Raw genomic sequence first — 26,494 nt, 5'->3', positions numbered from 1 at the left:
TGTGATAATGTAAAGCTTGTAATGAAACTCTCGCCAATTGAGATCAATCTGTGAACTCGTGAACTAAAGGAAGGATAGCTGTAATTTAAATATTATTTCAGCTGTATTGATTGGTGATTTAATAAATGATACATTAAATTGTAACACTTAATGTTAAAAAACGTGTTTAGGAAATAAAATGATTCAACTACATACGTTATTCCGTTATTTTTGTAGGATTTATTTAATAATCACAGAGATACATTTGTTTTTTTTTGTGGGCATATTTTATTGGGCTATTACACAGCATTATCTTGATTATAAAAAATATTTGCCAGACTAATTCATTTAAATTATTTTAATGGATGTAACTCACCTAATACCTACTTACTACTTACCCACCTATACTATACTAAATATTGTTGTAAATTATTGTAACACATAAATAATAATTAATAATATTTCAAAGTATACGCACCAGTCCAAGATTTGGAATAAAATAGATAAGTTCATAGTCAAAAAGCTTTTATTTCTTAATATATTTTAGTAGCTACAAACTTAATACATAATCGACTTTTGAAGTTCTAACAGTCCAAAGAAACAATAAATTGGTCAACAAATAAGGGCTGGAAAAATCATTGCCAAAAATATATTTGACCCAAAACAGCTCAAATTACAAAGTAATATAATAATGATTACATGAAACTTTTGGGCATTATGAATTTCACTGGGACCTCTAAATATTTAGAAAAACAAACTAAAAACAATGTGCTATAATAGTAAATGTATTCTGAATAAGTATTAGCACTGTCATTTGTGTCCCTAAATCTCGTTAAATTACCAAGATAAATTGCAAACCATTATAATTACTTTGGTACAAATAAATTTGTCAGCATGCGTCGCACTCCGAGTATAAACACAAGTTGGTACATGATTACAACACCAGGTTTACTAGTATGGAAGGGCTAGATGTTCCTAGATATTGCAATAAATATGGCAAAAGGACACTGCAATACAGTATACTTAAAATATTTAACATGTTACTAAACAATATTAAAAATACTGAGTCAAATACAGGAGTGAGACGTTTGTTCAAATTATGGTTAATAGAAAAAAGTTTTTTAGATCAGTGATAGTTTTTAATTTTGGATAATGTAATGTGTAATGTTTTTCAAATAAAATTATTGTTACTGTAGATTAAGCGTGAATAATCGATGCAATTTATAAGAACCTGCTGACGAGTTGTATGTATGCAACTCAGCAGGACTTTTTGAAAAGAAAAATTTTTTGATTTAACATTGAAAGAAAGAAAAAGAGGAAATATTCTTCCAATTTATTAGTATCAATGCTGTGTATTTACGTACATAAGTATTAACTGGTCATGTAATGAGGGAACTCTTTTTATAAACTAGTACAGTAAAACTTAAACTATCCAGATTAATGAGTGCCATATTTTATTGCTTTTAAAATAATACAACGAATTGAAATAACATAAAAAACTTACTTTTACATGGCCAGCAAAGATAATTGTCACATTAAATTAAAATTAAAAATATCTCCTTTATTTTTTATTTCATGATAACGATTTGAATATTTGGCAATCCAGATCTATTTGCGTAACAGTAATTTCTTTGGACTATTCAATCAAAAATGGAATCAATTGCAGGTAAAGTTGACTAACTGATAAAATTATTGAACTTTTGTATTTAAAGTTTCAGAGCTTTTCGCCTATTTTTTTTACTAAACTGCATTGATAATTGAAATAAACATGGATGTTTTGTAGATAATAAACTACAAAAGATTATGCTGAATACAGATACGCAATATTAGGAATTACTTCACTTTTATCAGTTAGTTTACTTCACCTGCAATAGCATTAACTATTATCGTAATTATCTGAGTGTAAATGTTAATCTCATTGGTAAAAATGGTGTGATATTAAGTGTTGGGATTAATGTTTCCAGACGCGTGGTGTCCATTTTTATTGTCATTATTACTCGAGGTAACAGACTTCTCTTGATGTTCTTCCTTAATTGGTTCGATGAAAACCTTTTCCAGCTTGGGCTCGTTCGTCTCGTAGAGGGAATAGTTCTCCGAACAAATGCTGTCTTTTTTCCTGAAAGAATCGGAGAGTAAAGGAAGTGTCTCCATTCTCAAGACCTCGTCAGCCTTCATCATGAACAAGACATCCAGCATTTCAGTTTCCGACTGGCAGTGATAGGTGTTAGGGTTGATGGAGGTAAGAGGTTCCAGGACATCGATAATTTTTTTGGACACATTCAAAAATACTAATTTTTGTGTTCGCCTTTCAAAATCTTTTGTCAAGTCTTCCAATCCCTGAAAACAAAAAATAGTTTACTTTAGGTTGGTAAATACTGATAAATCATCACCATCATTTTTCTATCAGCACCTAGTGGTGCATTGGGCACTGCATTGATATTTCAATGAGGAATTTCAACAGTTTAAAAAATATATATATTTGTTAATAGACTATCAAAATAAGCCAAAAAAATTTTTACAATATTTTTAAGTATCATATTATCAGCGATATGAATTTTTTTACGTTTTGTCATTTTTTACTCCGCCAGTGTTTCTACGGTGTTTGGTGAATTGGCTTCCCAGAAAAATCTATCACAATACTCTATTAATGGTTGATTCGGAAGAACTTGTGACGCAGTTCATTTTTATTAATGTTTTACTCATTTTTGAGAATCTTCACTGCACAATTAAATGCTCTAATTTTTACTGCGAGTAAGAAAACATTTTTTATATCCGATTTCCCATAGCACTGAACTTACTCGTTGCAGAGTATCTGGATCATTTTTGTTACATGCGAGGCAAGGTGATCAGTCTTATGCTACAGGTGCTAGTTCAGGAACAATAAAATATTGCAGTTAGAATCACTTTTAAAACCAATATTTTCAGCTCTGCCAGAAATCGGACCTAGGAGCTTGCGCTAACCACTATGCTACAAGGCGGACTTATTTCCAATCAATTTTCTTTTCAAGAATTTTTACCTGAGAGTAGCCACTTGTCCATGTTCTGGTTGTATTTTACACACTTCTACTCTTCATCTGTCTGCACAATTTTACATATTTTAATGACAGATTATATAAAACATGATGATTATTCTTACTTTACAAGATGAAAAAAAAGGTATTTATGTTACCACCTTGCGAAAGAACTGATAAAAGAGTACTTGCAGAGTTTTTCTTTTGACCTAATAAAGCTCAGCCAAAATCAAGTGAGGGTTATCACTAGAGCCCGCCCAGGGCACTGCATATTGAACCTTGCTAGAATAAACCTTTCTGAAACTTCTAGATGTAGGTTCTGCAGTGCAGATGAGGAAACACCCATACAAATTATATGTGAATGTGATGCTTTACATCATAGAAGGAGCCTCATCCTCGGGGGACCACTGGTTAAACCTGAGGATGTTAAAGAGCTCCTCCCCTACCTAAGAGCCCGATAATGAACAGATCTGGGCTTGGAGGGGGAGATTTAGCAAAATGTAAACTCTCGCTTCCACACAGTAGCTAGGCTTTTTATAGACCTGGGCTTAGAGGGCAAGAACTCCTTATGGGGACCCGTCACAATAGATCTTCACAGGTCGCAGTGACGTCAGGAGCTTAAATAGCACTGACCCCCACCTCTTAGAATAAGAATAAGCCACTTGTCCATAGTCTTATCTTTTGTAATCGTCATCTGTCCACACAATTTTACATATTTTAATGACAGATAGTATGAAACATTTACATGAAACACTTACTTTACAAGATGAGTAGTCAATGGCTTGGAACTTTGAACAGTCGACCACGATAGGTAGGACATTCTCCCCCTCCACGGTGGCAGCTTTCATAATCACTCCTTTAAGAAATGAGATGGACAGGTAAAATAATCCTATCTCAGGAGTCACCAAAACATATTCACATCCAGTAGAACTCTGTAACAAATTATTACAATAATACATACAATGTTCTTCGGGTTGAAAGATTTAATGTTATTTATTGATAATATAATTAACTATGATGTCACAAAAGTCTATATAGTAGAATATAAGACTTGATATTTCTCTTATTTTAAAAAAATATTATATTTTGTGTTATAAAATTGTATATTACTATGTATGTAAGTCGGCCTCGTGGTGTAATGGTCAGCGCATTTGTATGCCATGCAAGAGGTCTCAGGTTAGATTCCTGGCAGGGTTAATATGAAATATTTATTTAATAGGGTGTTTTCACACTAAAATATTTCATAGTCCCTGGACTGGTACCTGAAGCGAAAGACTGATCATCTTACCTTCATGTAACAAAAATGATCAGAATACGCTGCGATTGGTGTACCAATACAGTGCCCTATGCACCATTATGTGCGGATATCTAATGGTGCATAGGGCACTGAATTGGCTATGAATTTCTAGATATGGATTTGTTTTTAAAGGGTGGTATTTTTACAAACCTTCGATCTTTTGATTTCAACACTCGGCCTTGAGGTTAAATAAACTAGATAGGAGATATTGACTACAACGCCAACAAGAAGTCCTACTTCAACGCCCTTCAGAAGAGACACAAAATATGTCACACTTGTAAGGAAAACATCCCAGCGGTTCCCTTTCCACATCAGCGGGATCACATTGTAATCAATCTGAAATTTGTCAATAAATCGGGTTTATGGAACAGATATACCATTAAAGAACGTTTGAATTTCAATGCATTAGGTGCTAACATAAGTTGTGTCCGTTTTATCCAAATAAGAGCACCAAAAGTTAAACAAAATTTCAACATTTTGCTGAAGTATCATATATTTTCTATACTCAAAGGAAAATGTAAACATATATCTCTATCCCTGCCATAGCTAAGTAGTCTGGGACATCATTTTGCGGAGTAATTACTCATATTATTATGATTTGAAATCATGACTTGTCTATGTCTTGTCTACATAGTCTTGTCTATGTAGCATTCATGGAGGAAGATACAAATATGTGTTTTTTTAATATATTTTTATTTTTTATTCCAGTAAAATGGCTACATAGTGCAGAGCCAATTCTACCATATAAAACAAAATTTTATATTTGAAGCACTTATGGTGGTCTCAGCATATCCCCCCATCGCTCAAACAACGGTGAATGGATCCACCTTGCAGTGGCTTGGAGAAGCGCGTTATTGGAGCTTTTTAGGCGTTCCCATAGGCTCCAGGCTCTTTGGCGAAGTAGAGCAGCGAAAGTGTTTACCTGTCCAGCTGTGAACATTTCGGAGGCACTGCAGTACCCAGGCAGTCCAAATAGTTGCCTGTATGAATTATTATATGTGACCCTTAATTTATTCCATGCTGCTTGCGTTGAATTGTTCCATAGTTCCGCTGTATACATGGATGTCAAATATGATGTAAAGATGATTTTCTTCACTTCGTCACTGCACTGAAAGAAGCGTCTCGCTAGCATAGAGGCCTTGACATTGATGGCTTTTCTCTGTCTCTCTATGCCCTGATCATCTTTACAATCATCAGTCAGTATGTGCCCTAGATACTTGACTTTTGCAGTTACCGTTAAACTGTTGTTGTCCAGGAATACAGGTGGTGGTGGGTGCATGAATTCAGAAAATGACTTCTTGTGTTTAAATATAAGTACGGCAGATTTTTGGCATTGTATATCATATTGTGGACAAACGTCTAATGCAAACGCATATTTTTCGCAAATATTGAGCAAAAATCTCGTACTATTAATAGATGGGGTCAATAATACCATAACTAATATTGTTAGCACAGACGCCGTTCACATGACATACGACTTTGGTTGAATTAAGGAGCACGGTAAGATCATCCATATTTATATTAAAAAGCGCCGGAGACAGACAGCCTCCTTGTCAGACTCCACATTTTAAATAAAAAGGCAAAGATGTAGTATCTCTCCATTTTACAAGATTTTCCTGTTGTGTGTGCCAAGCTGCCAGAGTTTTAATAATATAAGATGGAGTTTTTAGTGGGTAACACAAAAATTTTGATTTTCAAGTTACCTAGTGGTAGTATACACTTGCGATTTGAAAGGTATTGTTTGCTGTTTATAAATTAATATTAAAGGTACCATTTACTCACCAAGAAAATGACAGCACAGATCAAAATAGAAGAAAGAGTTGCACGAGGAATATAGTAAAAATACTGAGTAAGGAATGTTAATGCCAGAAGAGTTAAGATTCCTAGAAAATCAATCATAGAAATCAGTAACAAATAGCAAACATGCATTTATCGGAAAATATTATACATTTTAATGTATTGAATCTATTAAATATTATTTTTAAGGTGGTGAATTCAATGAAACCAGAAGTTGTAACTGGGTGGAAGAAAAAAGGAAATTGAGCTCTTTGTGTCATCTCCGCCAATAAAATTATAGAACCGATTGATACCGTATAGATCTCTCATATTTTATATTAAAATACATATTATAAATAAAAAATAACACCAGTGGAAAGGCGCATTTCACACCGTGGTAAAAATTTACACTACATGATAAAATAAGTGAGGGTTGATTGATAAAAACCAGTACACTATGAGGCAGACTAATCTCCACACGATTTTCTTTCAAAATTTTTTTACTGCTGAGTGAAAATAAATGAATAGATTCTACGGAATTGGACAGGAGTTAGATAGCAGGGAGTAGATTTTGGAGGAGGGCGACCTTAGTCAGGAGCAAAGCCGGACACACCATTGGTTCAGTCGGCACAAAGAACCAGATATTCACTTACTAGGGAGGGGAGAATAATATGTTCGTATTTATTTACAATTGGGGTGCTAGATCCCGTTAGATACGGCGCTAGTCAGAAGCCAATACGTTATGATCGTAGAACAACGACACCTATGATTCTCTTCAACTTTACAAGAGAGCGGTTCATTTTTTTTAGACACTTTATGTCGCAATTTTATAAATACAAAAGTACACCCTTTGGTACTTGGGTTAGTTTTATATATATATATTTATATGTATAAATATAATTTATTTTTTTAAACCTGGAATATAAAAATCGGAATTAATTTTAGTAATACTAAGACTGTTATACACGGAGTCCCAAAAGGAACGGTTCTTGGCCCTTTGTTGTTTCTTATATATATTAATGATCTTTGTAATATAGCTGTCCCTGGTAAATTAGCTTCTCATGCAGATGATACTGCAATAATTGTACAACATAATACCTGGGATAATACCTTTAAATAAATATATGTATAACTATTATCAAGGAGTGGTTAGATCGAAATCTTTACTCGCTAAATTGTAATAAAACACTGTTTATTCCATTTTATAACTCAAAATCATCTTCCCTTTCTCCTTCCCTTAATGTAATGTTTCATAATAAATATTGTAATCTTGACATATGTAATAACTGCGAAAAAATAAAGTCTGAAAGGTGCATGAAATACTTGGGAGTAATCATTGACTGTCAACTTAAATGGATCAATCATCTTGAAATAATTATTAATAAACTGGGATATTTAACCTGTGTTTAAACAGTTAAGTATTTACGCCCAGCTAAATAATATTAAAATGGTTTATTATGCACTTGTACAGTCATTGCTTTCCTATGGAATAATTGGATGGGGGGGGGGAGCTTATAACAACCATTAGAAACTGTTCAAAAATTTATCTTAAAAATAATGCACACAAAAATCGCACTTTTCCCTCTTTCCAATTGTTCCAAGAAGCTAAATTTTTAGATATAAGACAAATATTTTGTTTCCAATGTTTAAAACATATATTTAAGAACCAAAATTTGTTTACAAGTAATTCAAATAGATCAAGTCAAAGAAGAAATCGTGTGTTAGAAATACCACATTGTAAAACGAGGCTAGCACAGAGACATGCATATTTTATAGGCCCAAAAATTGTTAATTATTTTTTTACTGATAATATTCCATTGATCCTAATCTTTAAAAATTTTCCTTCTTTTAAAAAACACACACTATCCTGGATTCAAACTAAAGATTGAACTCTTTTTTTCTATGGTATATTTTGTTGTCCTTTAATAATAAGGAATATTTTTGTGTTTTTTTATATTTTTTATTTCCCTTTTCAATTACTATAAAAATAAAAATAAATACATTATAATCTTTTACAGAATATTTTATTTTCTCTTTCTTATGTTACACAAAAATATTATAACTGTCTGTTTATTATAGGAGCAAAAATTCATAATCATTTCCTGTATACCCACGAACAGGCCATGCCTTTGGGGGATTTTTTGGTTACTATTTTTACTGTTAATATGTATTTCATTGCTATGTAATTATCTTTTTTTTATGTACTCTGTTTTACCTTTTATAAATATTGTAAAAAAAAATTATTAAATAAAAAAAAAAAAAGGTTTTATTTAACCTTTTCAAGATTAAATTTAAAAAAAAGACAATGTGCCATTTTTCGCACACCCGTCGTTCTACGATCACGACGAATAGAGGAGACTAAATCCCACGGATGGATGTAGAATTATGGAGAAAAATAAATTTTATGAGAGCGATTTTAAGCTTCTAAAATTTTGTTATGTAAATATGATAAATAGTTATTTGAAAGGTTTTGTTATTAACTTTTCTACAGTGAGCAAGAACATCAAAGTTCATTTCAAAATTTGATAATACATGGAATCGCAAAAACACTTTTGTGAAAAGAGTTTTAGAAATACTTAGTAGTACCTGAGTATATTCCAGAGAATGGTGTTCTGACGCCGCTAGAGTTACTGACAGCTGAGCGAGAGAAGGCCCCAGTAGAAGGAACAGCTTGGACAAATGCTCCCATTACTTGACAGATTCCCAAACTTATCATTTCTTGAGTAGCGTCTACCTTTTTTCCGATAACTAAAATAAAAATATTCTCAGTGTTAAAACAAGATGTTCAATTCTTCAGCGATTCTACATATCTCAATAGAGGATAAAATTTTCATGAAAAGCAGCCAAGCCTGTCATTAAAAAATCAATTTTAAAAAGTTTAAAATAAATTTACAAATTCAAAACTGTTTGATCAATTGTTTACATTTTTTGCATCACAACATGCCTCACATATTATTTATTTAATAACTTTGTGTTCTCAATAGGAATCAAACCCAGAATCTTCCATGAATGAGTCAAGTGTCCCCGCCATTACACGACGGAGGCCTTTATTAATTACATTTGTGTTAGTCTCGATATTCTTATCAATAAATAAGGCAAAATCATTTTAAGTATTTTTTTTAATACTGTCACTAAAAAATATTTTAAATAACAACTGGAATTTTCATCATCATTCTATGTCCGCTCCCGAGTCGGAACATATGGTATCCACAAAGAGCCTCCATGCATCTCTATCGGCTGCCAGGCTGCGTCCTCCCAAGTCAGTTCTCGTCCCAAAGTTTTGACATAAAATTCCGACGAACAGTCAGCAGTGGACATCCAGGACATCGAGAACCTGATGCCTTGTAAAGTAGGCAAGCGTGATCAAGGCTCTCAGGGGGCATCCGCAGTATATGGCCTAGCCATTCGTATCACCTCCGCTTGATGACAGTTGTCACCGGAGTTTGCTGCGTCCGTTTTCTTATTACTTCATTCCTCACAAAGTCAAACCACCGTACACCCAGAATTCTTCTGAGACACCTATTCTCAAAACTCAGTATTTTGCTGTTTTAAGTCCTAATGAGGTGCCACGATTTGCATCCATAGAGAAGAATAAGTGTAATGTAGGCGTTACATAGGCGGCATTTAGTTTTCTGAGAGTAAATATCCAATATTAAGCTGCAGTTGATTGATTTAGTACTGCTCTATGAGTATAATAAAAAAGGAAAGGCAAAAGCAGATTAATTCGTTTACCGAAGAATATTTCAATTTAATTTCAAATGATGCAATTTTTTACTAACCAAAAGCCTTTGCAATAGCAATATTGGCAAGCACAGCAGTGATTGGTACAACTAGAATACCAGTACCAAGTTTGGAACACATCTCTACGAAGTTAGCTGTGTGGTTTCCCTGAGTAACACTAAATTTTGGCATTTCAAATGGTGGCAAGCCAACAGGAACACGATCTGAAACAGTGTTAAGAGGATATATTTTTATTAAATAACAAAATATTATGATTATTACTTCTCTGTTATTAAACCTGTATTCAATGAGGAATTCAGCTCTACGGTAAATTGGATACAATAAATGTTTTCTTGGGCGCGGTAAAAATTGAAGCATTCAATTTTACATCAAAGTTTCCTGAAAATTTATGAAATAAAAAAAAACATTTTAACAAAAATGAACTACTTTGAATGACATCACTGGTTCATATGCATCAATTTATGAAGTAAGAATTATGGAAGACTTCCGGTGGACCAATGGAAAGAACTGATTGAGAATAACCGGAAAAGAACCTCTGACGTCACACGAGGAATTATTTCAGAAATACAAAGCGTAGCGCTATAATACGATATGTAAAAATTGAAAAATATTTTTTTGGCTTGGTTTAATACTGTTTTACAGATGGACTGACCAAATAAAGGAGGCTATGGTGCTCAAATTTTATGTGCCGGTTCGTCGGGCTGAAGACGGACTGGAGTGCAACAGACTAATCAGAAGTGTTGACGGTGGTCACGATCCTCAGCATTGATTTGGAAGAGAAATAGTTTTTAACAAATATTTTTTTAACTTTTCGCAGTTTGGCTGATATATTTACTGTTACAATCCCCACACGTAATTTCATACACACCACTTTTTTCTAAAAGTTCTATTTTTGATTTGGAATTATCAAGTATTTTCCCTAAATTGTTGTTTGTATAACCCACACACATTGCCTTGCCCGTTCCACCAAACCCTATCAGTACCTAAGTAGTAATCTGTGAATATATTTTCGTTCAGTTTATATTTACACCTGATAATGGGTAGGTAATTCAGAATACCTGAAACTAGTTGTGTTATAATATATTAAACTCTTAAGTGGTAACAATTACAAAGTGTTACATTTTAAACAAATTGAAAATGTTTTCCACAAAGTAAATGCTGAATCAATAAATAATATATTCCCGGATGTGTTTAGGAAAATAAAATAAATATAAATAATTTATATGTATGACAACCATGAACCAGCGAAAAGGTAACTTTGTTATCTATATGTAAGTAGCTTCTTTATTACTTTCTCAAAAACATGAATTTCCCAAACATAACAATATCAGCAGACTACTGTAAAAAGTAAAACTAAGTAAATAGCGAAACGGATATCAAATAGAAGATAAAGATGGCTCGTCACATTAATTTACAATGGTATTGTAATATAAAGCCTGCATAAATATTATACCGGCCCGCGGGGCATCTGTATATAATTAGTTAATATATTTTATTGTTGGATGCAATTATTTTAAGGATTATATTACATAAGTAATTATTTAACTAAAATTTTGTGTAAATTATAAATAAAGCTTATCACAATAGTAATGAGGAAGTACAGTGGTTTTAAAAATACATATTTGTTAAAAGACTATCAAACTTACCCAAAAAAGATTTATTTATTTTTTATGTATCGTATTATTATCACTACGAATTTTTTAAGTTTTGTAATTTTTTTTATTACTTTGCGTGTGACGTCACTACGATGGCTCAGATTCCTAGAGCAATAACTAAAATAATTGACGTTTTGAGTTGAATTATTAAGTTTATTTGTGTATATTATTAATTAAAAAAAAACACAGAATTTTGTTTTTTTTTTCATCAAAGCCAACATGAACATGATCACAATACCAGTGAAAAGGTCAAAATCACACTCCCGTTTAGCCATCGACTAGTTCTCTTTGGTGAGTTCGCTTCCCGGAAACCGTAAATATATCACAACAGTCTATCATTGGTTGATTTAGAAGAACTGGTTACGTCATTTAAAGAAGTTCATTTTTAGTCATTTTTTCATGCATTTTAGAGAAATTTTGAATTACAATTAAATGCTCTAATTTTTACCACACGTAAGAAAATATTTTTTATATCCAATTTCCCGTAGCACTGAACTTCCTTATTGAAAGTTTTTGTACTTATTTGGTACCCACTTTTAATAGATCAAGACAATATGAACAGAAGGAAGCTCGACATAATATTTCAACCTTGCAATTGATTAATAATTTAACAGTACGGAGCTGATGTTGTAATGGCAAAGAAAGTAAGACTTGCATAGTAATTTGAATTTCAGACCTCATATCCAGAATCTGCCAATTAACTATTCGACGTGGGTTGTTACTTGAAATCACTTCCACAGTTAAAACCATTATTTTTATTGAAAAAAAACTAAACAAACAAACCATCACACCGTTAATAGTAAGTGGTAGATAGAAAGCATAGAATGCCATATATCTCTCTGTCTTTGCATATAGGCTTCGCCTCCTCTGCATCCATACATCTTCTAATGCACACACGCTGATTATTCCAAACATTTGTTGGATTTGGTGATATCATACCTTTCTCGGTCTTCCTCATTTTCCGCATCCGTCAACATTCGTACTGTAAATATTTTAGCCGTCCTTTTGCCGTCCATTCGCTCTACATGCCCAAACCAACGCAGAACACCTTCTTCATTTTGTTGATAACGCTTATCTCAGCCTTACGTAATGCGTGAATTTTGACAGTTGTGCGCCTATTGTACATGGTGCAGGTCTACCAATGAATAGAATGACTCGCCTAGTCTGTATTTAAATGCTGGAGCGATACTTATTTTCGGAATCTCTAAGTTAATAAATCATCACTGCCCAATTCTGCTCCGGAATATTTAAGGGAACTATGCATTCCAGATGAACTAGCCAACAGGCGTCTTACGCTTGGATCAGCTACGTCTACGGCGAGAGAAAAAGTTATTATACCTCTACGCAAACAGCGCACTGAATTCAGTGAATGCGCGGAATTTGCGGTCGCAGGCCCTATGGCATGGAATGCTCTCCTAGCAGAGGTGCGAGGCTGTGAGAGTGAAGTGATGTTTCGGAAAAAGCTAAAAAACCCACTTGTTCTCTAAATCATTTAAATACATCCGTAGCATGTGATAACAAAATAAGTTGTTTTGATTAAATTACAAATCTTTAATTAAATTGACTGATCTGTAGAATCACCATGTATAGCGCCCTTGAGGTATTATATTACGAAAATGGCGCTATATAAGTTATCAATAATAATAATAGTTTCACCATACATTCACCTGAGAGATCGCATCACACCATTCAGTTACTACTTTCATCCTCGTTTTTCCAATTCCATACTACGCTTCCACGCATGAGGGTCTGCGCCAGGACTTCATTGTGAATGGTTGATTTTGCCTCCTGTGACAGACATTATTTTGCCAGAGTTGATTTATTTGCACCGTTCACCCGATTTTATAAACTACTATTTGAAAAACATCATTACAAAGCAGGTTTGACAATGGTGTCGTAATACAAACATGTTAAGTAGTTAATTTGTATTACTGTAGTTGCTTGTAATAATCTTACCTGACAGTAGGAAAGGCGCTTGCCCGTTAACTTCTAAGTGATATCCAATCATCGCTGTAATGAACACAATGAGAGCGTTGCGACCAGTTGATACGAACCATAATGTCTTTTTAATAGCTGGATTCTTAATTGGGGCATCTTTTAATTTCTGTAATACAAAAAAATTACATTTCCCTCAACATTCATCTACATGGTTCGACCAATTAATACTAATTTCTAAGTATTACGTATTCATTGGTAATTTTTTTATGTTCTACCATCATATCATGTGATAATTGTAATTAATTAATTAATTGTATTTTTAAAATCAATATGGATATAGTGTAGAAATGTTTTCATGTATAACATTTTCATTTCATGTTCGGCATTGATAGTTGCGACGTCAAGATTCGTGACGATGTTCTAAAAGAATTTGAATGGTCAGGAACGGAATTGAAAATTAATATGAATGTGACGTATTAGGGGCGTGGTCAACGCAATTACTGTTTTCGCGGGAATTCATATTTAATAATATTTTTTATGCTACTAATAAGTAGCAAAACAATTTTATTTCCTAGACAGTATTTTATAGACCCTTATTTCTTTAGAAATGTAAAAAAAAACGTGAAATTTCTTCTTTAAAATTATTTCAATTATTTTTTACTCACATGAGTCAATATTTTGTTTTTTATTCATTAATCCTGATCACACCACTCGTCAGATAGCAGGTAGGCGCTCGAATTTGTGGATTTCGCTGGTTCGCGGAATTTGTAATTGCATTGCCTATATTTACTTTTCCACTGAACCTCAAAATGAGTCAGGTTGTGGTCCTGTGGCCATGGTTCGAATCCCACTCTACCCCAACTTGATTTCCATTTTCTAATAGTGTGTTATTTACAACTTGTTGAAAATGACCCTCAAATTGAAATATTTGGGTAAATCATAAAAACGCACATATTTATTTTTTTTTAAAAAAGGGATTCTTCCAACCTAAATGTTCAAACTTCCCTCGTGGCAGGTCCTATAAGATCTCCTGTGCTCAACTAGGCACTTGTCAGTATCTTGACTATTGATGCATGCGATAACACGACACAGTGGATGGGATAACTTATTGATCACTATTTTTTTTTATAAAGCATTCGCGCTGAGAATACCAAGATCACATGCACGTTTGATGACAGTCTAGATTCTAGATGTAATTGGGCCGGAGAGAAAAATATTGTACCCACAGTAGCATAATCGCAACATTCACACTAGGGCTCAGTAGGTAGCGACAAATTCAATGCAGCAACCTAATAAATGTGCAATACACAATACATATAGTAAATGTGACGCACCAAATCCATTAATGAGGAGTATTTTTTTTTGTAAAAAAATATTTTTATTCAATATATAATTTATCTACATATTTTTTAATAACAAACATATTTAACAAGCTGACTGATACCTTAAAAAAAACATTAATTACACATTTTAAAAATTGTAATATGGAACCGCAAAAAACAAAAAAGACCTTCAAAAATAAAAAAATCAGCAAAATAAATGTATTATAACAAGATTAAAACAACCCATGAGTTGTTTTGATAATTTATTTATCGACTTGATGTTTATTTTTCAGAACTCAACATTATTGTTTTAATAATAATTATTAAAATAAAATACTGATTTGAGTCTGCTAAAACCTTTTTTCAAACATTTTTAAGTAATAAATATCTATGAAATACTGTCCAGTAAAAATATTTTTTGGTAATTTTGGTAATTGCCGGCCTCGTGGTGTAATGGTCAGCGCGTTTGCCTACCATTCAAGAGGTCTCAGGTTCGATTCCCGACATGGTTCATATGAAATATTTATTTAAAAGGGTGTTTTCACACCAGAATATTTCATAGTCCCTGGACTGGTACCTGAAGCGTAAGACTGATCATCTTATCTTAATGTTTTAAAAAATCAATATATAATGCAGTGCCCTATGCACCATTAGATGCGGAAAGGGAATGATGATGAATTATTAGTAGCATAAAAAAAATGTTTAAATTTGTAATTTTGAATTCCCGCAAAAACGGTCATTCCACTGGCCACACCCCTCAAACTTCACGATTCATGTTTTTTTATTCCCGGCCATTGAAATTTGTTTAGAACATTATCACGAATCTTGACGTCACAACAACCAAGGCCAAACACGTCGCGTTTCTCTTACAACGTATTTTTATTAAATTTCTTTTTTAAATTTATATATGAAAACATTTCTCCACAATATCCATATTGATTTTGAAAATACAATTGATTATTCTAAATCCATTTCGTATATTTTTATCGGTATTCGTAGTATGTGTGATATTTCCCTATTGTTTCGCCTTGTTAGGGCATTTTCAAACGAATGTAAAATTCAAACAATTTCAATGAAAAAAGAAATTCATTTATTGATAATGTTGTGAATAAAAGGGTAAGATTGAGGATGTAAATATTGATGGACGCAGAAAACGAGAAAGACCGAAAAATACCGGCTTGATCGAATTCAACAAATTCGTAAAGATGGTAATATCAAAAGTCGGAATAATAGGTGAGTGGGCATGAGAAGATTACGTGAGATAAAGTGGTATTCTATCCTGTCTGCCTACCTCTGTGTAATTTTTTAACCAAAAAATATGTAAAAAAATATGGCGGCCTCCGTGGTGTAGTGGTCAAGACGCTTGACTCACGCACGGAAGGTTCGGGTTCGATTCCCGGTGAGAACACAAAAATTAAAAGTGTGATTTTTCTCAAGCCTGGGTGCTCTGTGATGTAATTCACCACTGTAATTAGGCCTCCTGGCCTGTTGTGGTGCAAAAAAAATGTTAAAAATGTTAATATGAATAGTCACATAAATACAGATAAACATAATAATATTGTTATTGTAAAGGCACAGTTGGTATTTCATATAATTAAATAAATTAATCTAATAATAAACTCATCAAATAAATTAATATGCATCTTCGGAGTCTTTAAAAACTGGAAAAATGTACATGTTCCGGAACAACGGCTCTTTTTAAAAGATGATACCCACTCTTAATGACAATAGGAAGATAATGCAGCTGAGACCGAGAACAGCGTCGGGCCACCTCAGCATCTGGTGCTTTCTGTACAGCTGGACAATGTTGTCCAGGAAGTTCTCCGCCTTGAACCTCATGCCCAGGATTCCCTTCAGCTGGGAGACAATAATGATTGTGGCTGTTGCCGATGTGAACCCACTGGTCACGGGGAGAGATATTAACTCCACTAGGAAACCTGCAAGATAATCAAAATGTCATTGTCATTTCATTTAAGACCTAATATTGCGATAATATGCGAGAATAGGTGCGAAGGTTTTCACGGTCATACCTGCTCTTGAAAATGATAAGGGCATGTCTGAAGGTCATAAAAAAGCCAATAAGATATTATTTTTAATTGAATATTACAACCAGAATTATCTTCTTTTCTCAAAAATAGAGAATACAATTCTATAAAAAAAGGTTTGAACCAAAGTATTTCAATTTTTTATTTATTTTAAGTATTACCGAAGGCATAATTTTACGTAGAAATAAAGGAAAACTTTACAAAAATGTATGTGATTTAAAATGTTTGTATTTCTTTTCAAAAACAAAAAGATAAAATTTGGCTTGGACCACTTTCATGTTCAATTTATTATCTTTAAATTATGATAGCAAATTTTAGTTCAATACTTGGTCTTTATTGAGATCCCAGATACCTAAGTTTAGTCTAAATTTGAAATGGCGTAATCTGCCGGTCTAAAAGTAATTATATTTTAGTTACATAAAACTTTTAAGTATATTTTTTAACAGAAATATCATTAAAAATTATTGTTTTTATCTAATTTATGTTTTTTAATTTTTTTATTATTGCGCGATTAAAAAAAACATTCGTTTTAAAATGCAAAATCGTATAATTTCCTAATTTTGCGTTCGTTTTACCAGACTACAGCCTTATCAATTTGTTTCTTTTTTGGGTGATACCGTGTGTTGGATTTGTTTCGACTACCATTGCAGGAGCCATATTCAGGGTAAACTGAGTGTTTAATAGAAAAAAGTATGTGTTTAAGTACTAGTAATTTGTACCGTGTCGCAGTCGGCAGTAGGCACATTTCTATTTATTTTTGTAGTATGTAGTGCTGGGAACCATGTTGAGTTTGATTTAAGCCCGTCGTCTTTGTTTATGTTATTTGGGTTTCTGTGTATTTCAATTGCCTCTTTTATTATTCGTGCACTGTAATTCGGAAACGTCGGAACAAATACAACACACACGGTATCACCCAAAAAAGAAACAAATTCATAATATTATGTTCTTCATTTTTTAAAATTTTTGAATATTATGTTTTTTTTTTTTTTTAAAGGAATAACCCGCTAAGCCTCTATTTTGAGGCTTGTCAGCAGGTGGGATAGAGGGGATATGGAAGAAGGTAAAGAAAAATACACCACAACACCCAGACCATTCGAGAAAAAAATCTTTCTTGGATTTTTTTCTTGCAACTGGCGGGAATCGAACCCGCGACGCCAGTTTCACAGATAGCCGTCTAACCAACTGCGCCACGGCGCCTGTCTGCATGAGGTTTAATATAATTTTGTTAAAACATTGGTTTTGTTTTCTGAATTTTGCTCCCTCTTAAGATTAAATTTGTAAATATTATATTTGTTCTTGTGGTAATATTAATTACCACAAGAACAAAAAAACTCATTTGAACAAAGGGTCCCAAGGCCCGGTAACTATTCTGTAATAAAATAGAACAATGTTTATACTAAGAGACATATCAGATCAAGTGTTTTGGACAAGGATGGGAATTTAAAATTATTGATTTGAACCATTGTGATTGCTTGTTTGACGTGTCTAAAATGTCCTACCTAGTTGTAATATACCCATGAGAATAACGACAAATCCAGAGAGAAATCCGAGGAGTATGACGTAGTCAATAGTGAGAGCTTTGCAGTACTGGAATATCAGAATAGACATGAGACTTGTGGGGCCTATTGAGACTTCCTTTACTGTACCAAACACTGCATACAACATCGTTCCTGAAATGAAAAAAATACTACGTTATTTTTTTCTGTTACATTCTACTTTTATATTTTTTTGAATATTGTAACTAACTTTCCAAAAAGGAGAGAATTGCCTTTCCGCACCTAATGGTGCGTAGGGCAATGCATTGATGCACCAATCGCTGCGTAACACGATCGGTTTTCCTACGATGAAGGTAAGATGATCAATCTTACGCTTCAGATGCTAGTCCAGGGACTATGAAATATTCTAATGTAAAAACAACTTTTTTAATAAATATTTCATGTCTACCATGTCGGGAATCGAAACCTAAACCTCTTGCATGGTAGATAAACGTGCTGACCACTACGTCACAAGGCCGACAAGAGTATTATATATTTCTTTTTGAATTTCATTTATTGTATCATTGCCAGTGTAACTATAGTCCTTAAAATATAACTTGATTAGAGTGACAGCTGTCAAACTAATTTCATTAGTGATGGGAAATTACTGATCACTGATCAAATCGATTTTATCAGTTATTTCATGCAATCATGAAACTCCGTTTCCGAAAATTGATATATAAAACGCAAAAACAAGCCTATGTTTAACACAATTATTCACCAAAAAATGAGACATTTATACTTTTTTCATGAACAACATCAAACGAATTATTTTTTTATTCGATCAATTTACATTGATCAATTGGTCCCATCTCTAACGTTTTTGCAAAATGATGTAACCTTGTAAGAACGTCGTTAATAATTAGGTTTATTTTAGATTTAAAGCTGATTTTATATATTAATGTTGATTTATGTTTCCAAGCATTGTATTGAAAAAATAAATTAACACGCCAGATACAAATGATTTTTCATGGGTCAATATAAATAACTCTTCTGACGTTACTACAAAGTTATGTGGTCACTTTTTCTGACAACTGTCATATTAATCATGTTACATTTTAAGGACTATAGCTCTTGTGCTTGGAGAGTGACTTATACTGCTATATTTATTTAGTAGTTTGAAGTTAAATAATTTCAAATGTACATGAGAAAAAAGTTGAAATTGCACAAAATAAAAATACAATAATAACTAATTAAAATAGAATGCTGTTTTAACTCGGGTTCAAAAAACGTATTTAAATGTACTTTGAATTTATTTACTGATATATTAGTTTAAATAGTCTTTAGTTCATTGGGGAGATTATTGTAATTTTGTATTCCTTTGAAAACTGAACTATTTTGACCATGACTTGTGTGCAATTTAGGAATTTTGATATGATTTTAGTATCCGAGTAACTTATATATGTATATAAATAATAATTTTAAAAATACTACTCTACAAACATAAATCATTTTAAAAATACGAATCTGTATATACAAAAATGACAATAAAAAAATAATGCTCTCTATAAACATAAATAATGATAAAAAATACTACTCAGTATAAGCATAAATTATAATAAAATACACGGAACTTAATAAGAAAAATACATAAAAAATACTGTTCTGTATTTTAAAAATTTGAATGCGAATTAAAAATCTCCACCAAAAATATAAACAGGTTTATATTCAGTAGAGTCTATAAAGGAAAAATAATATTTGGATTGTCTTGGCTGAGCTGTAATTATTGATATTTAAATATTTTTCGGTACAATAAAAAAACACTAAAATAATATAAAAAATATCAATTGAAATAACAAAACACTAAAAACATCAGAAATCATAATAGTATTGAAAATAATGAATAAATAATAAATAAAAATAAATGTCGTGACGATGAGTTAGAAATCTCGAAACCGGTCGACGCGTGACGTATAGCTCGAAACTAATCAGCCTCGTAATGTAGTAGTCAGCGCGTTTGCCTACCATGCAAGAGGTCTCGGGTTCGATTCCCAGCATGGTTAATACGAAAATTTTTTTTTAAAAAGTTTTTTACCATAGTATTTCATAGTCCCTGGACTGTAACCTGAAGCGTAAGACTGATGATCGTAGCATGTACCAAAAAAATATCAATATAAGCTGCGATTAATGTATCAATCCAGTGCCCTATGCACCATACGGTGCGGAAAGGAGAATGTTGGTGAGAGCGAAAAATGTTTTTAAAAAAAAACTCTAGAAAGTCATGGATTTAATAGGTGGGTACCTAAGTTTTCACGGTCACTGTTATCAAAATGTATCTTTTTTGGGTGATCCTTAGTAAGTTGGATTCGTTCCGACGTTTTGCAGGAGTCATCTTCAGATTTCAACATGGTTTCCGGCAGTATACACAACAAAAATGACACGGAATGTGCCTGCTGCCGACTGCGACACGGTGCAAATTACTAGTACATAAACACATATTTTTTCTATAAAACATTCAGTTTACACCCTGAATATGGTTTCTGCAATGGTAGCCGAAATGTCGGAACGAATCTAACTTCCACTGGATCACCCAAAAAAGGTACACATTAAAGTCATGGATTATTTGTTTTCGTAAAAAAAATAAAATCGATTCCTACAGCTCGGATGAACCTCCAATTTACTCAAATAATTAACCCTTCGTGTACAATTTTTCTAAATCTAACTAAAAAAAAATACTAAAAAGTTTTTTTATGTAAACACTGGGAAAAATAATGAAATAAAAGGTTTTTTTTTCAGTTTTAATTTCATGTTTTAGTTTATGTGGACAATATGCTTTTATCTGGTATAAAAAGGTTAAAAAATAAAAGAATGCAAGAAAACAGGAAATGTCGATTTTTATGAACAGCTTTTTATATTTATATACGGCATTTCTGCTATTTACATATATGTGGTATAAAGAGTGCTTAAAAATAAAAATATTTAAAAAAAAATCGAGTATGAAATATTAATATACTCGTACTGTACACATTATGAATGACTTAAAATACATATATATTTTAAAGAAATTATACAATAACAAAATACATTAATCAATCAAATTATAACTATTCCAACCCAATCTTCTGAAGATGATTTGCTCTTTTTGATAAAAATATGTTGGTCACTTTATTTTTTAAGTTAGGCAGAGATAAACTAAATATATCAAAATGTGATGCATATTCATTCCCGGTATTCTGTAATCTAACAATAGGTGAGTTATATTGAGCTACTGTTCGAGAATTTAGACAATAAAATATCGTAGATGTTCTGCTTAATCTAGGTGGTATATAGAATGAAATCAATTTCAGTAGATCAGGGTATCAAACATTGGTTTTATTATTTTATATAAAGTCGTAAGATCCGTCGATGTTCTTCGTTCTTGCAATTTAGTTAATAATATAATAATGAAAGTTGCGGAAACTATTTTAACTTCAAGTCTCAAAAAAATCAACCTTTGAACTTGAGCTAAATAACACCTTTGACAGAATACGTGCAACTGACTTCTTGATTAAAATTTTATCGAAAAATGTTACCCTGGTGGCGAATTTTTTAAAGTAAATTAGATAAACTGGATTTCATAAATATTAATATACCAACACGTAGAACTAGACAAAATAGTTTATATTATTGTCACCCTTCTCAAACCAACTATCTTAGTCACTCACCTAGATATACACAGACTAGGAAATGAATGTACCTCTCATATCGACATTTTTAACTCAAGTCTGTGAATTCAAATCATCTCTTTATAAATATTATAATATGTTCTATAGTAACGAATTATTTGCAAAAGCTACTACTTATGCTAACGATCTGGTGTCAACTCATTTTATAATCATAATACCGACTTATTTATATCTTTTGTATGCTGACATACATGTATTTATATATAAATTTATATATTTCATGTTATTTTTCTTTTTATACCCATGTTTTAACACTGTTTTTTAATTTTTGTATATCTAACTCATTATATTGTTATATTTAATATTGTAAAAGGCACCTGTTCCGTATAATAAATAAATAAAATTATAATGGCTAGTACGTATACAATATAATAAACTAGTCGCCGAGTGATAAACATGTTTGCTATCACTTTTATACACCGATTATCGGTATGTAGCAGATTGTCTACATGGGGCATTGTAGGGTTAAATTGCCGTATTTTGCGGACGATAAGATACACCCCTAAATTTATCTATCAATTTTTAGAAAAAAGAGATATTTTAGACGAAAAAAAAGCGTCGGACCATAAAACGCACCCCAATTTTTGGTTGAATTTTCAGAGTAAAACATACGGTAGTTAGTAATTTATTAGATAATATGGAAAAATATATATCTTCGCTAGGGAATTACAGCTCATATTAATTTTTATTGCCGCAATGTAATAGGTACCGACTTTCTAAAAGATAATCAGACTCGAAGTATTATTATTTTACTGGGAGTTTTTCGGTTTAAATAGACATTGTTTTTTTATTTACGGGATTTTGGATTACATTATTTCGTAGGCTATTTGGATGTGCATGTGAAATCTTTTATATATTATGAAACACAAAAAATACTTAGGACGATTTCTTAATTTTCTGTTCCATGCCTAGGTCCAATTTGATTTCTCTTCGATTTTTTTATATATTTTTTCACGTCAATTTTCAGCAACTAATAACACCGATGTGAATTTGTCAACATGGAGTCTGCAAACACATTTTGGCTGATTTTGGAATTTCTCAGGAAAAGGGGGAAAAAACATTGACAAAGAAAACAAAATGACTACTCCCGGGGTGCTGTTAAGAAACTTATCGCGGGGGCAGATAATAAAGTAATTTGAGGATTTTAAATTTTTGCATACGAATCTCTTTGCTTCATGTATGGCAATACTGATGATTAAACGTCAAATTATGCATAAAACTGTTCGAAAACGGAAAAAAAAACCAATTCGGGTTGGTCAATTCAACCTAATTAAGTATTTTGGGTAATGCCTTAAGGTCGCAATGCGCCCTTGAGGTGATTTTCACAAAAATGGCGATTTAAATTGTAGTGTATTTTTCGTTACCTCCTTCCATATCCCCTCTATCCCACCCGCTGACAAGCCTCAATATAGAGGCTTAGCGGGTTATTCCTTAAAAAAAAATATATCCAACTATATATAAAGGAAAATCATCATGTTCGATTTCTCGTTTTCATATTTATTTGACGTTTGATCATCAGTGTGGCCATATATGGAGCGTCGTCGCATGCAAAAAATCCCCAAATGAATCACTATTTAGGGGTTAGAGACGATTCAGAATAACACCCCAGCAGTGCGGTTTCAAACGCTCTCCAGAGGGCAAGCAACACTTTCTCTACCACCTAGAAAGCGTTCAGAAAAGCACTTCTTAAAGTTAACGTTATAGCAAATCTAATCCGTGATTCGCACTGCTGGCCGCGTAACATGTAGGTACGAGTAGGTACTATGAAATGCTGATGGATTATTTAACCCTTCATTTTAACACACTTCGGGCGGGAAAGGTATTTCTACCCGTTCAGTGGATTAATGCTTACCGGCGGGAAGGGTAGAAATACCTTTTGCGCCGGCCTCATTTTAAAGGAAAAAAAACGTATTTTTCCAATATTTTAATATGAATATTTTATACCAATCTCTTTGTTAAGGTCTTAACTATATGTCCATAATTCTCAAATAGCAAGGCAAATCTTCATTTTTGGATACAAAATATAAAATAAAATACAAAATATGAAATATTTTTTTTTTAAAATCGAGTTTACTTTAAAAAATTAACCATAATGATGTTGAATTACAAATAATATTTGGTTTTGGTTTGTAATTGTATAGCTTGGATATGCTGAGTTAGTATGTAGAAATTTTTATTAAAATATTTTTTTTATTTTTAGATATAGCAATTTCAAACAAATTACAGAAATTTGCGCGAGACCTTTATTTCGCCCGTCGCAGCGGTCCGCAGGCGCAATATCTTTCCCGACCGAAGTGTGTAATTAAAATGCGTTAATATTGATATTTGAAAAACATACCCATAAACGACGAATATAATCCATACTCAGCTGTCAAATTAGCTAGTGATGCGTAAGCTATACTTTGAGGAATCAGAGTCAATCCTAAAGAAACCCCAGCAATAAAATCCGCAATAGCTGTCACGGAATCATATTTCGGTAACCACTCGAAAATTGGCATTCGTTTGTACAAAATATTCTTCAACTTAGATTTCTTGTTCCTTTTCTCCGGGAAAATATCTCTCCTTTTCTTGTGATTTTCCTCCAACTCGAATATGTCGTTGGTCATGATAAAAACTAAAGATAACACAGAACAAATAAAAGTAACTCCGCGGAATTTTCCTTTCGCTTCTAGCGTTTGAAAGTTCAGATTCACTCCATTAATAGGATTTATCAGCCACAAACTATAGCTAAAAACAATTACAAATATTCACGTTCGATTTTATGGCGCGATTCTGGCGGGGAATTCGACACGACTGTCACGCAGTTCCGCGGAAAATGACTAGTCAATAAAAGCCCACTGGAGTTTTCAAACTATCTACGTTAAATGGAGGCTTCATCTCGAAGTTAAGTGGTCACATTGTTATCTTGACATCTGACGTCACAATGTTGACTAGACTTGAATAGCTGTGCATCTAAATTCTCTACTGATGTGAATAATCAGCATTTTCCCTCAATTTTCCCTTGTCTTTCACTATGGAGCACGGTTTGCACTAACAGAGGTACTTGCGTGGTTATTATTTTTATTTATTTATTGGGGACATCAACGGTTATACAGATTAAAGATATAGACATCAAAACATACATATTATAGAGAATAAAACCAATGACAGATGAATGCATGATTGTTAAAACACTCTTTAGATCACATTTTTCCGAAAACAACTTTTGTTCTAATGTGTTCATAATTGTTAGATGCATCGTTTGAATGTAAAGAAACCAGTTATTTAAACTCCAAACACCCAAAATTATAGGAAGCCAATTAATGTTTGGTTGTAAAAACACATTACATCCGGGATATTTAGCACTTCATAAGTTGTAAGATTATTATAGAAGAAAATGATAAAAATAATGTTCTAATTCAAAATTAAGTCAGAGTGTATTCATAGAAGCCTACAGTTTGACTGTAAAAACATCCTTCGTTGCGCTGTGATTGTAAAAACATCCTTTACTCATGAAATTGAAATATTCATTAAAAAATTGTAAATAATAAATATTTATGATAGTTTCCCAACATATAGGTATACACATTGTACGTTGAGCTGATCCATTGATAAAATTTATACTCTAATATGTTTTTTTGAGTTTTCATTGGTTTACCAACATTTTTATGAGTGGTCTTTTAACAATCATGCATTCAGATATCCACATAAATTATAAAAACGTAAATAATTAGTTTTCTACATTTGCATAGTTAGATAGCACCTTCATTAGTTATATACTTACCGAAATATTTGTTATTTAAAATAATCATCAGCCGATATAATATTATGTACCTAGTACCTACGAAAGATGGGCGTTTCAGTTATTTAAAAGAAGTAGCATTAACAGTTGCTGAAACAGTAGCACAAAAATAAATTAAACTGTTACTAGTAACAAAACAAGTCAGGATATTATGTTAAACTGCAACAGTTTAGAGCAATGTGAGCAAAACTCGTGGCGACCGCCAGTCGCGGTCATGGGATGAAAATCTGCTATCCTTTATCCTGGGGGGAGGATAATCTCAGATTTCGAGATCTTAAATTTTTTGGTGAAACTGTTGCGGGAGAATAACTGTTTTTCATCATTTTTGACCACCTCTAGTATCTACCCAATTGTTTTTATCAACCATTCTATATTTTGAAGGCGGGGTTCGATGTCTTGCTGGACACCTCAGCTGGCACAGTGCGGGTTTAAACTGTGCATCTGGGTCATAAACTTAGACTATGCCTAGTCTACGTAATATATATTTAATATATATAAGTATATATATAAGTGTGAAAACACTCAAATTAATGGTATATTTTTTTTTGTGCCACAACAGGCCAGGAGACCAAATTACAGTGCTAAATTACAAAGCAGAACACATTAGGCTTGAGGAAAATCACATTATTTTCCCAAAAACTCTGCAACCTAGAGTATGCCGAAGATGCGGTTATAATCGACGATTCAGTCACGGGTCTTCAGGCCACAGTAGATAGCCTAAATAGGTTCTCCGCATGCATGGGTTTGAA

The 26,494-nt window shown here is 32.6% G+C and overlaps 1 protein-coding gene across 1 annotated transcript; it reads right to left on the bottom strand.

Moving 5' to 3' along the window:
- Positions 1 to 487: 487 nt before the first annotated feature.
- On the bottom strand, positions 488 to 24,829 carry LOC148281616 (sodium-independent sulfate anion transporter-like). The gene is made up of 10 exons (XM_088226440.1): positions 24,303 to 24,829; positions 18,264 to 18,434; positions 16,436 to 16,656; positions 13,416 to 13,563; positions 9,843 to 10,007; positions 8,650 to 8,811; positions 6,070 to 6,170; positions 4,438 to 4,623; positions 3,749 to 3,922; positions 488 to 2,316 (listed from the first exon to the last, which is right to left on the bottom strand). Exons 1-10 carry the CDS (start codon positions 24,568 to 24,570, stop codon positions 1,918 to 1,920), a joined length of 1,995 nt encoding a protein of 664 aa, XP_088082566.1. The 5' UTR covers positions 24,571 to 24,829; the 3' UTR covers positions 488 to 1,917.
- Positions 24,830 to 26,494: the final 1,665 nt, after the last annotated feature.

The sequence above is a fragment of the Micrasema longulum genome, unplaced genomic scaffold (assembly GCF_059751315.1).
Source record: "Micrasema longulum isolate JH-2025_06_02 unplaced genomic scaffold, ASM5975131v1 h1tg000431l, whole genome shotgun sequence".
Taxonomy (NCBI): domain Eukaryota; kingdom Metazoa; phylum Arthropoda; class Insecta; order Trichoptera; family Brachycentridae; genus Micrasema; species Micrasema longulum.
The sequence above is the reverse complement of the archived record's forward strand: the minus strand, read 5'-3'. Positions and strand labels throughout refer to the sequence as shown.